General features: G+C 39.8%; 1 protein-coding gene across 2 annotated transcripts in view; it reads left to right on the top strand.

The window, feature by feature from the left end:
* Window positions 1–7,812, top strand: part of ublcp1 (ubiquitin-like domain containing CTD phosphatase 1) — a 53,250-nt gene extending 45,438 nt beyond the window's left edge. For both annotated transcript variants that reach the window (XM_058758396.1, XM_058758395.1), the window contains exons 11-12: window positions 5,622–5,749; window positions 6,519–7,812. In XM_058758396.1, coding sequence (XP_058614379.1) covers window positions 5,622–5,749; window positions 6,519–6,546 — 156 coding nt within the window. In that variant the 3' untranslated portion in view covers window positions 6,547–7,812. The remainder of the gene's footprint in view (window positions 1–5,621; window positions 5,750–6,518) is intronic.
* Window positions 7,813–13,739: the final 5,927 nt, after the last annotated feature.

The raw sequence follows: 13,739 nt of genomic DNA on the forward strand, positions 1-13,739 counted from the left end.
TACTGATAACGAGTTCAAACAGATGCCATTAATACAGGTAACGAGTGGAGGACAGAGGAGCCTCTTAAAGAAGTTACAGGTCTGTGAGAGCCAGAAATCTTGCTTGTTTGTAGGTGACCAAATACTTATTATACCGAGGAATTTACCAATTAATTCTTTAAAAATCCTACAATGTGATTTTCTGGATTTTTTTTTTTTCTCATTTTGTCTCTCATAGTTGAGGTATACCTATGATGAAAATTGCAGGCCTCTCTCATCTTTTCAAGTGGGAGAACTTGCACAATTGGTGGCTGACTAAATACTTTTTTGCCTCACTGTATATCTTTATACAAGATGGCGGCGCGGTCAGACGCAGCGGCTTCTCCGGGTCCCAAAGACGGTGCTTTTATGTCTTTTAATGTCGTCTGTTTGTCTCCAAACAATGTCAATTTACCGCTAATTCATCGGGAGATCACTCCGGGATACATTTATGATCGCCAAAGCCTTTTGGATATCGACAACACATACAAACACAAACTCTCACCGGCGGCTACTGAGAAGCTACGAGGCCTTTGTTTATTGCTGGAGCCAGACCTCGAGACTGCGGCCTCGCCTACTGACGCTACCCGCACAAGGCGGCGTCGCAAGCAGTGTGAGAGAGGACGGAAGCGCGGTAAGCACGGAGGTATACGAGCTAGGCTAAGGGCTAACCCCACAAGACCGGCACTTCCAACACTCATGCTCTCAAACGTTCGCTCTCTGGAAAACTGGACTTAATTCAACTCAGTCGGTCTACACAGCATGACGCAAGGGATTGTTGTGTGTCTGTTTTCACTGAAACATGGCTAAACGACAACATTCCAGACTCCGCCATTCAGCTACACGGGCTAACCTGCTACCAAGCGGACAGAGATTCATCACTGTCTGGTAAGACTCGCATCTATTGTGTGTGTATACCAACAAAGAATGGTGTAACAATGCTGCATTAGTATCAAAACAATGTTCGTCACTGGTGGAGTTTATGGTTGTGAAGTGTCGACCGTTCTACCTGCCGTGGGAGTTCACGGCCATTGCCATTGTCGCGGTTTACATTCCCCGTGTGCAAATGCTAAGGACACGCTTCGTGAACTGTACAGCGCCATCAGCGAACAACAAACAAATAACCCCGACGGCTTTTTCATCATAGCCGGTGACTTCAACCACGCAAACTTAAAGACAGTTTTGCCAAAGTTATACCAACATGTGAACTTTGCAACAAGGGGAAATAACACACTGGACTTTGTTTACACAACAGAAAAGAACGCATACAAAGCCGAACCCCGCCCCCACCTCGGGTACTCGGACCACATCTCTGTTATGCTAATCCCAGCATACAGACCATGTCTCAAACTTGCCAAATCGGTTCTAAAGCAGATCACGGTATGGCCAGAAAATGCTACCTCAGCACTGCAGGACTGCTTCCAGGACACAGACTGGAACATGTTTAAAGAGGCGGCCACCTACAACAACCACACAGACCTGCAGGAGTACACTGAAACTGTGACTGCTTACATCCAAAAGTGCACTGATGATGTGACAGTCACCAAGACCATCACCGCATGCGCCAACCAGAAGCCATGGATGACAGCAGAGGTTCGTGGGCTGCTAAAGACCAGAGATGAAGCTTTCAGATCAGGAGATAAAGCAGCCCACAAAACAGCAAGAGCCAATCTGTCCCGCAGCATCAAAAATGGAAAACGGTCATATGCTCAAAAAATCAACAATCACGTCACAGACAGCAGAGACACACGGAGTCTGTGGCAAGCCATTCAGACCATCACAGACTACAAGCCCCCGCCACAGGCCTGTGATGATGACACATCCCTCCCAGATACACTCAACCACTTTTATTCACGGTTTGAAATGCAGAATGACACACCTGCACAAAAACTGCCCACACCTCCCAATGACCAGGCGCTCTGTCTGTCTCCAGCCGATGAATGGAAGACCCTATCTAGGATCAACCCACGCAAGACTGCAGGGTCCCGGCAACATACCTGGCCGTGTACTGAAAGACTGTGCTGTACAGCTGACAGATGTCCTAACAGATATCTTCAACACCTCGCTGAGCCAGGCAGTCATCCCCACATATCTCAAATCCACAACAATCATACCGGTACCAAAGAAATCACCTGTGTCCTGTCTAAATGACTACCGTCCCATAGCACTGACTCCAATCATAATGAAGTGCTTTGAGCGGTTAGTCATGCACAACATCAAAACCAGCCTCCGCAACACACTCGATCCGCTTCAGTTTGCATACCGTCCAAACCGCTCTACAGACGATGCAATTTCCTCCACCCTCCACCTGGCTCTTACCCACCTAGAAAACAAAGACTCTTATGTTAGAATGCTCTTCATCGACTTCAGCTCAGCATTCAACACAATAATCCCACAACAGCTCATCAACAAACTAAACCTGCTGGGCCTTAACAACTCCCTCTGTAATTGGATTCTGGACTTTCTAACCGGAAGACCTCAGTCAGTCCATGTCGGCCACAACACCTCAAGCACTACCACACTGAGCACAGGTGCTCCACAAGGCTGTGTGCTCAGCCCGCTGCTCTTCACGCTGCTGACCCACGACTGCACTGCCAAGTCCAGCTCCAACCACATCATCAAGTTCGCTGATGACACAACAGTGGTAGGTCTCATCAGCAACAATGATGAAACGCACTACAGAGCTAGAGGAAGTGGCACAGCTGGCTGAATGGTGTAGCACTAACAACCTGTCCCTCAATGTGAGTAAGACAAAGGAGGTTGTGATGGACTTCAGAAGGAACTCTGGTGATCACCCCCCACTGACCATCAACAGCTCGACTGTGGAGAGAGTCAGCAGCACTAAATTCCTGGGGGTGCACATCACAGAGGATCTCACCTGGACCACCAACACCATGTCACTCTCCAAGAAGGCACAACAGCGCCTACACTTTCTCCACCGGCTGAAAAGAGCAAGTCTCCCTCCACCCATCCTCACCACTTTCAACAGGGGCACCATTGAGAGTGTGCTGACCAGCTGCATCACTGTCTGGTACGGGAACTGTACTGCAGCAGATCGCAAGACCCTCCAGCGGACAGTGAACACAGCTGCAAGGATCATTGGTGCCCCTCTCCCCTCCATCCTGGACATTTTCCTCACACGATGCTCCAGCAAAGCCAATAGTATCGTGAAGGACTCCACACATCCCTCCCACAATCTCTTCCAGCTCCTACCATCAGGAAGACGGTACCGGAGCATCAGAGCCCGCTCTGCCAGACTGCTCAACAGCTTTTTCCCCCAGGCTGTGAGAGCCCTGAACTCAAATCACCCCACCCCTCTCTGAAACCCCATATAAACCCCCTACCTCCTGAAACATGGACCATTTGAAACTTAAGGAACTTTTTTTTGTGCAATCGAAGTGTGCTACACACAGGTGAGTGGGCCTGTACAAACCACCTGTAGTAGCACACTCTCCTTCTCTATGCGCACCTTTCACACACACTGCTGTGTGTACACAAATCCCACAAAAAGACTCAGTAATATACGTATGTTTACATGCTCATGCACTACAAATCATCCTGCACTGTTCCCCAGCCAGATGCTGACTCACAATGTTTCTCTTCGCACATGTACAGTATTTATCTGAAGCACTCGTATAGTTTGTATTTTTTAGTTTATGTATAGGTAAAAAAATATATATTTATATATAGTATATTTATAGTCAAAATCTATCAGTAGGATAGTTGTGTATAGGTTTATATTGTTTTACTTCATTGCTGTATGCCTGTATTTATGTAGCACCGTGGTCCTGTGAGGCACGACATTTCGTTCCACTGTATGGCCCCACATGTAGCAGAATGACAATAAAGCTTGACTTGACTTGACTTGAGAGATATATATATATATATATATATATATATATATATATATATATATATATATTAGTGGTGGGCATAGATTAATTTTTAATCTAGATTAATCTAGATTAATTTTGGAATTAATCTAGATTAATCTAGATTAAAATGGCTCATTTGAATTCTGCCAAGTAGATCAGAATAAGTTCACTACTAGTAGTAAACAACTAGCAGTCATCAAGAATTTAATATTGATAATAACATTGAAGACATTGTATGATTATTCCTTAAAGATAAGGTTTTAATAGTTTTAGTAGTAGTAGCCTATTACGTTCTGCCCAATGTCTTCAAGTGAAACCGAACTTTTATTTTGACGGGTTGCCGTGTATACCTTTACGTTTCTGTGTGTATATGATATGAGGATAGTTTTTCTCAAATGAAACGCTCGAATGCTCGTGAAGTGCCTCTCAGAGCAGTTCTGGAGATGTTGTTCTTGTATTTATGTCCTCATTTAGTGAGAAGACAGACTTTAATATCGCCGCAAGCGTCACGCGCGCTTCTGTATGAGTAAACAAACCCGTGCGTCTGCGCCATACATTAACACAGAGACACACAGAAGTCATATTTAAATAGACGTTTTGCGGCTTAATATTTACAAATAGGAGTGGGAGTGTGCTTACTTGTGTGTGTGTGTGTGTGTGCGAACCGTGGCGGAACTCCGCTGTGCGCGCGATACAGAGATAGCGACCATGTAACGTAGAGACAGAAATGACTTGCCGATTTCCATTGGGAAGCTTCTTAAAATAAACTTTCCCTGAAGCAAACCCGGCTTCATAGCTGCATCCAATTCGACTAGGTATACATCCGCTAAAATATCAGGTGAAAGTCGTCATAGTTTGCGTAGTATAGACCCAGCTCCCAACCCAACTTTGAGGATAGATTAACGGCGATATTTTTTATCGCCCGATAAGAGTCTCACGTTAACGCAACGCGTTAACGCGATAACGCCCACCACTAATATATATATATATATATATATATATATATATATATATATATATATATATATATATTAGTGGTGGGCCGTTATCGGCGCTAACGTGCTGCTATAGGTGCATCTCAATAAATTAGAATGTCGTGGAAAAGTTAATTTATTTCAGTAATTCAACTCTAGTTGTGAAACTCGTGTATTAAACAAGTCTTTGGTTCTTTTAATTGTGATGATTTTGACTCACATTTAACAAAAACCCACCAATTCACTATCTCAACAAATTAGAATATGGTGACATGCCAATCAGCTAATCAACTCAAAACACCTGCAAAGGTTTCCTGAGCCTTCAAAATGCTTCAGTCTGTGTGCATTGAATTTATTTAATACACGAGTTTCACAATTTGAGTTGAATTACTGAAATAAATGAACTTTTCCACGACATTCTAATTTATTGAGATGCACCTGTGTATGTATGTATATGTATATGCAAAAGCACAAGTTTCTCACAGCACGTATCCTGTGCAATGAACCCACAGTAATTTTCTTCAACCTTTCCAAACTTTATGGAAGTTTAAATGCTTGTTCACAAGATTATTGACAGCAAGCATAATATTGAGCATATGTAAGTGCCAGCTGTGGTGAAGATCTAAACAAATCAGTTCTTCCAAACCAATTTAAAATTGTTAAAGAAATAAAAATCATGATGCATCAGAGGATTTTTTTCTATCTTCTCCCACCACTCATGTTAATTGTTTCTGTCATTCTGTATTGGTCACAGATCAGACCGTTCATGAAGGCACACTTAAACCGTGAGAAAGACAAAGAACTCTATAAGCTGTCTCTGTATCTGAAGGAGATTGCTAAACTTGTTGACTTCTCAGGTCTCAACCACAAGCACTGGGAAAGGTAAAGTGAACAAAATACTATATTCACTTTAATATGAGGAGAGATGAAGAGAGATGTAGAGTGCTGATTATAAAGCTACTTGAAATACAAAAATTAATAACTGAATAAAAATAATAATATAAAAAAAATGATTTTACTTTAGCTAGATGTCAAGGCAATTTTTTCATTTTTGTTTAGTTTAAGAAGAAGTACTAAACTAAAATGAAGTGCACTAAAACTAAAAACTAAAACATCTGTGTCTTGACATTGTTCTGATCTGGTTTGAAGCAATTTGGGTAAATGTAAGAGGACGATTTTAAAAGCAGTTGAAAGTACACAATTCCTGCTGCCAGTTGGTGGCACTATGACTGGGACTCACTTCCTGCTTTATCCCAGCCCTAATGGCCAACAATTCCAACATGTGTGCCAAGTTTCAAGAGTTTCTTGAGCATGTTAAAGACACCAAAATGCTTTGAAACCTTGACAAAAAAAAAAAAAAAAAAATCCTTAGGAGAACTGTAGGGGCCAATATAATAACAAAAACTATAATTGTATAGCAGTGATACTAAAATGCAGGTATGAACTGTGTGCAGCTATGAATGAATTATCACTGTCTCTTCAATACCATTGTCTCTCACAATAATTTGTCTTTTGAAAAAGTCTCCCAAATTAAGATATGTGACTAATTGTGGTTAATTCTAATTTATTAATAAGTATATGGTGTAGTTCAATGCAAGTGTGTGATAAATTATTTTTACAACCCTAGTAATTCTGTCTCCTTGTCCAATAGGTACCTTTCAAAGAAGCAGAATCAATAACATCTTCAGCACTGAGGAGAATCTGCTGTCTAGAAAGATATGGGGCTGGAAACTCCATCCTTACTAAACAACAGCTGGTGCAAAGATCAGGTTCTCTGTATCTTGCGTTGTTCATCTTGTATCTCTTTATAGTGGTCATTACTGCAGGACAAATGTGATTCAAGCACTTGTATTCCTCAGAACAGTTTACCTCAATAGGTCAATGAATGCATTCAACAAAATAATAGCATTGACTACATTTAAAGCAAGCATGATGCTTCTCTTACCTCACTTCCTGCCTGACACATTCTTCTTCCTATAATTAATGTCAACTTTTAGTAGGTGGTAACTTGAAGAGTATTATTAACGTCTGATTGAAAGAGCATATGATGCGTATGTAATTATGGCAAAATCTTACTCCATGCTTAGCTTGAATTGTGTGCGTGCGTGTGTGTGTGAGAGAAAGAGAGATCATAGAACTTGAATGCTACTGGAAGGTGTAATAGATCCGTGTCTTCAGTATGACCAGTATTGTGTATGACCACTGATCATGTCTTCTTGAAAGAAGCAATAATTCTGGAAAACATGATTCTGTCTGAATGGCTCTAAATTCCAAAAAGATGTTATTTCAGACAACAAAAAAGAGGTTAATAGATGAACATGCATTTGCATCTTTATCAGCAGATAAAAACAGTTCTCCGAATGAACAATAATGAATATTTGTCATGTTTAAATGTACTTTTTTAAATACAAAACTGTTAAATGGTTAGTTTGGTGTATGTTTTTTTTTGTTTTGTTCTAGAGCAATCACATTATTCTAGGGAGATAAAGAATATTTAATATCAAAATAGCCTGGCAGATGATGATGATGATGATTTTTTTTATTAATTTATTATTTATCTACCAGGTCATAGCATCAAGCTTGTTAATATTTCTCCCCCTTCAGTTTTTGAAAGCATGTGTTAAGCCATCAAAGACCGTAGATATTAACTTGCTTAAACAGTATTGCATTTTATCTAACTGCATTTCAGCCGGTATTTAAATGTGGGCGTTTGATTTATGGAGGTAATCTACTTGTAATTTAAACAAAATGGTTTTTACAGTAGTGTGTGTTTGTTACATATCAGCCCTTGACATTGATACTTACATATATTAACATTAAATACTTCTTTTAAAAGAAAGGTTAATGCTTGTTTGAAACTTTGTATTACTAGCACTTCTCGTGTTCATTTCCTCATGATTAATCACTTGTTGTATTTCTGATTCAATTAGAATAAAAGCATCTCTAAAATGAATGAATGTAAACTTCAGTCAAGATTTTATATACTTTTTTTTTTTTCCTTAAAAATGTGTAGGAATAAAAGTCCTAAATTTTAAGATGCTTACATATTTCAAGTCTAAATATGGACTAGGTCTATATATATATATATATATATATATATATATATACTATATAAAAGATAATATGGTGACACCTTACATTAAGGTTCTAATTGTAAATGTAAGTTAAAGGCTGGGACACACCAAGCCGACTTCAAAGAACTAGCGGCGGTGAATGCCGACGGTGTTGTCGTCTCATGTCGGACAGAAAAGCTGCGCTCAAACACACCGCACAGACTACAACCAACGGCAAACTAACACGTGCGTCCTGCGCATGCGTGAGACAAATTAACTATTTCAGCAGCTATCAATAGTATATATTCGTCATTCAAAAGGAGAAACCGAAACAAAGATATACGATAAACGCAGATATACTTTGTTGGCATTAGTGGAAGTGCTTTAGCATGTTCAAATCGTACTTATCTGACTGCCATCAGTTCGTAGCAGTGAATGAAGAGGTATCATATCGATCACAAGTGCAGTATGGAGTACCTCAAGGCTCAGTACTAGGACCGTTACTTTTCACGCTTAACATGTTACCCTTGGGAGATATTATCGGGAGACATGGTGTTAGCTTTCACTGTTATGCTGATAATACTCAGCTCTATATTTCTTCGCGGCCCGGTGAAACACACCAAATTGAGAAACTAACGGAATGCATAGTCGATATAAAAAATTGGATGACGAGTAATTTTTTACTGCTAAATTCTGAAAAAACAGAGATGTTAATTATCAGACCTAAAAACCCCACATGTAATAACCTAGAACATTATCTAACACTTGATGGTTGCTCTGTCAATTCTTCTTCATCAGTCAGGAACCTAGGTGTGCTGTTTGATAGCAATCTTTCATTTGAAAGCCGTGTTTCTAGCATCTGTAAAACTGTGTTTTTTCATCTCAAAAACATATCTAAATTGCGACCTATGCTCTCAACATCAAATGCAGAAATGTTAGTTCATGCGTTTATGACCTCAAGGTTAGATTATTGTAATGCTTTATTGGATGGTTGTTCTGCACGCTTGATCAACAAACTACAGTTGGTCCAAAATGCAGCAGCTAGAGTCCTTACTAGAACCAGGAAATATGACCATATTAGCCCGGTTCTGTCAACACTGCACTGGCTCCCTATCAAATATCAGATAGATTTTAAAATCTTGTTAATTACTTATAAAGCCCTGAATGGCTTAGCTCCTCAGTACTTGAGCGAGCTCTTATCACACTATAGTCCTCCACATCCACTGCGTTCTCAAAACTCTGGCCGTTTGATAATACCTAGAATATCAAAATCGACTGCGGGCAGCAGATCCTTTTCCTATTTAGCACCCAAACTCTGGAACAATCTACCTAACACTGTTCGGGAGGCAGACACACTCTGTCAGTTTAAATCTAGATTAAAGACCCATCTCTTTATCCTTGCGTACACATAACACACTAATACGCTTCTATTATTCAAATCCGTTAAAGGATTGTTAGGCTGCATTAGTTAGATCAACCGGAACCGGGAACACTCCCCATAACACACGATGTACTTGTTACATCGTAAGTAGAATGGCATCTACGCTAATATTAGTCTGTTTCTCAGTCCGTATCCGATCAGATGGTGGATTAGCACCAAGAGATGATGTCTACAGCCCTGATCATCAGCGGAGACCAGCACACCCAGATGAGACCCAGAGACATATCCCCAGTGAAGACCTTGATTAAAATACAATAAAACTAAAAATATAACAAAATAACTAAAAATATAATAAAATACCTAACTACATAATACTATTATTGTTAGAAATTGCAACAAAATAAAAATAGAAATATAAACTTTTGAACTGCGGGTTTCATCTGGCCAGAGGAGAACTGGCCCCCCGACTGAGCCTGGTTTCTCCCAAGGTTTTTTTTCTCCATTCTGCCACAGAGGGAGTTTTGGTTCCTTGCCGCTGTCGCCTCTGGCTTGCTCAGTTGGGGACACTTAATTTCTAGCGATTATCGCCGATTTCATTGCACAGATACTATTTAAACTAAACTGAGCTAGACAATGACATCTCTGAATTCAATAATGAAGTGCCTTTAACTGAAAATTGAGTGTTTAATCTTACCATTATACATTACTGACACTCTGTCTTCCAATTTGATACTGTTAAGTGCTTTGACACAATCTGTATTGTTAAAAGCGCTATATAAATAAAGGTGACTTGACTCGACTATACGAAACATAAACAAAACAGCGCTTGCTTACCATTTTGAATATCAGTAACATTGATAACTTTAATCATTTTAAGCGGCTCATGTTGTTATGAAAACATTTGCATATTAGAATGATTGGCAAAGATCACGTAACATTTAAACAGCCTTCTGTCTGTGCTGCCTTCATTTACGTGCTCGTTTTCATCACTTTCGCTGTAATTCTCGGGCACTGACTCGTTCGCTAAACTGAACATCCAATCAGAGTTCTCCCTTTCGCCGACGGCCCCGATGCTGATTCAACCACTAGCGTAGCCAGAAATGTTTAAGTGGGTGGGCCTACATAAAACTGGGTGGGCCAGGTGTGTAGCATATGAAAACTGCATGTCAAATTGCCAACAAAAAATACAGCACCAAGGTTCATTACACAGTACTTCTGAAGCATGCATTAACATTAGTAATTTGTTATTTTAATGTTCATTTAAAAATTTACTAATAGGACATTATTAAAATTAAAAGTTAAAGTTAACATTGTTAACATTTGCCTGAGCTGGTTAACAAAGATGAATAAACACGGTATCAAATGTATTGCTAATGTTAGTTAATGCATTAACTAACGTTAACTAAAGGGAGTTTATTAAAAAGCATTACCTCAGTGTGAAACAAGGGGGCTTCGCTGATGATTTCATAATCAAAATCTTTGTCAGTTCACGCACATCGAGGACCGCAGAAATGTGCGCAGCTGCAAATTATGCAGTTTGTTGTGGCGACCAGGATCTGTGTTTCTTTCCACAAAGCAGGCATCTGTTTTGCGGATCAAACACTGTACCTATGCTAAAATTATGTTTCAAACACACTTGGTTCAGAAGTTTCCGATCGATAAATCCAGCACCCTCAGGTGGTCTGTCGGGTTTCATTTGTAGATGGTTCGGATTTATTGCTAAGACTTTTACTTTTTAAAGAATTGATCTGATTTATGTTTGCTTCACTAGGCTATTTTCAAATTTAACTTCACAAACGCGCGCATTTTACTATTATATCCTTACGTCGTAAACATAACATTGTGGGTGGAACTAACAGAAACGGACGAATCATTTTGACAAGCGTATGATGATATGCACCTACAGGAAGAGGGAAAACCAAGAAACAACCTGTAATTGACCATGAAAACAAGCGTTTAATATTTTTAATAAGTTACAGTGAAATAAGACGTTTATTAGTATCGTTTAATAAATTACATCCATTTGGAAAATTACAAACTTCAAAATTACAAAAAGTAGCTACGCGACTGGATTCAACATGTTGAATTGGGCAAACTGCCGCCGACGAGAGCCAATGAGTGGAACACACCAAACAAACTAGCCCGACCGTCGGCTTGATGTGTCCCGGCCTTAAAATGACCTAACAATGAACATAATTCCTAAGCATTTATTACAGATTTGCTCAGTCACTTTGGAGCATTTCTTGAATCAGTTTGCACAAACACCAACACAGAATGGATTGCCTGAAAAACCTGTAACTTTCTCAAAATCAAGATTTTCTTTCTATTAAAAGTAACTATTCATGTCAATGGACATAGAACTGTCAGAATGACAATTCCTTGTTTCTTTGTTCACGAACAAGATCAAAAATACTTAGCCATGTTTGTCAATATACAGTAAAGCCTGGTACACACCAAGCTGATGCCAACAAACTAGTGGCGACGAAAGCAGACTGAGAGGTCGGCTCACGTCGGCAGCGTCTGGGTCCAAGCCGACGCTCGGCACCTGATGGCCAAGTAGCACATCCGTTCTGCATCTTTTCTCGCACACTGGTTCGCCAGCAGAACAACCAATCAGAATGAACAGATGGCCCGACTGACCGACGAGCTCCGACGCCAATTCATCATGTCGAATCGGCAGAAAAAAAGCCAACGAGGACAACTTCAGCCGGCGGTGCGGAACACACTGACAAAACTTAGTCGGCCAACCGTCGGCTTGGCTTAACAGTCACTGTCAGTATTTCCTGATGTAAACTATGATTGTGGTGATAAAAAATGCTGCACTTTTCTGTATGGCGCATACCAATTCCAAAAGTACAAATTTACTTATTACTGTATGAGGAATATTGAGTGCAAAATACTAGACAGGATGCTTTTACAGGTGATCTAATAACAAAATTACAGTACAATGTCAGGTCATGTCACCTTTATATAGCACTTTATACAGCAGATTTTGTCAGAGCAGCTTTACAGTGTTAAACAGGAAAATGGTGTGTCAGTAATGCAAGAGGATAATAACAGTTTTCAGTTAAAGTCAGTTCATTGTTGATTCAGTAGTGTCATCATCCAGCTCAGTTCAGTTCTCTTGAAATAGTGTCTGTGCAGTCAAGCCAACAATATTGCCAGAAATTAAGTGTCCCCAACTAAGCAAGCCAAAGGCGCCAGTGGCAAGGAACCAAAGCTCCCATAGATGACAGAAATGGAGAAAAGGTCAGGAGGCCAGTTCTCCTCTGGCCAGATGGAACCATCATGGTGTGATTCAAAGTCCAATAAAATCCAAAGTTTTTTGGCTTTTAGTATGAATATGTTAGCCTTAAATGGTTACTCCACCCCAAAATGAAAATGTTGTCATTAATCACTTACCCCCATGTTGTTCCAAACCCGTAAAAGCTTTGTTCGTCTTCGGAACACAACTTAAGAATGTTTTCTTTGCACAGAAAAAGTGTTCTCGTCACTTCATTAAATTCAGATTGAACCACTGATGGCAGATAGACTATTCTGTATGCTTTTCATACTTTTCTGGGCCTCAACAGTGTTATTTACTTGGCAGTCAATGGGACGGTCACGAGCCTCTCGGTTTTCATCCAAAATATCTTAAATTGTGTTCCGAAGACAAACGAAGCTTTTACGGGTTTGAAAACGATATGGGGTAAGTGATTAATGACAAAATTTTTGGGGTGGAGTATCCCTTTGCAGGTGATTAATCTACAGGTACAACTCAAAAAATTTTAATATCGTGAAAAAGTTATTTTCTTTTCTTTTTTTTTGTAACATTTCAAAAAGTGAAACTTTACATGTAATGATTAGTAAAGTAAAACATTTCAAGTTTTTTTTTTTTTTTTTTAATTTTGATGATTAGAGCTTACAGCTCATGAAAGTCAAAAATCCACTATCTCAAAATATTAGAATATTTACATTTGAGTTTCATTAAATGACCATCCCTACAATATAAATTCCAGAAATGTTTTCTTTTGGGTGAAAAGAATGTTTAATTTGATTTTCATTTATTTGAGTGTTTAAAATTCAGTTGCATTATGTATGTTGGCAAAAAAACAATTTGATTCTCGAGCCCCTGCCCCTTTGAGGTCCGACGGTAAAGTGCCCTTGCGGTCCGGTGCCCCCAGTCTGCGATTTCTGCCGAGAGTAGAGGTGTTCGATGTGACGATTTTTGATCGTGGACTATAAAAATGTCTCCACGATTTGCTTTTTTGAAGAAATATCGTAGTATCGTACTTCAGCGCGCATTCTATCAGCTGCAGTTCCGGCGCTGCTGTCTCTATATACTGTACAACGCCACATACATTCACATCAGTGTTAACTCAGCAGTAGAGTTCCTCTCACGGGACACTGCACTTATTCGCAGTCACCAAAACTGCATAAGTTACTGGTTAAACGTTTC

Source organism: Onychostoma macrolepis, chromosome 21 (genome assembly GCF_012432095.1).
Source record: "Onychostoma macrolepis isolate SWU-2019 chromosome 21, ASM1243209v1, whole genome shotgun sequence".
In the NCBI taxonomy this organism is placed as follows: Eukaryota; Metazoa; Chordata; class Actinopteri; order Cypriniformes; family Cyprinidae; genus Onychostoma; species Onychostoma macrolepis.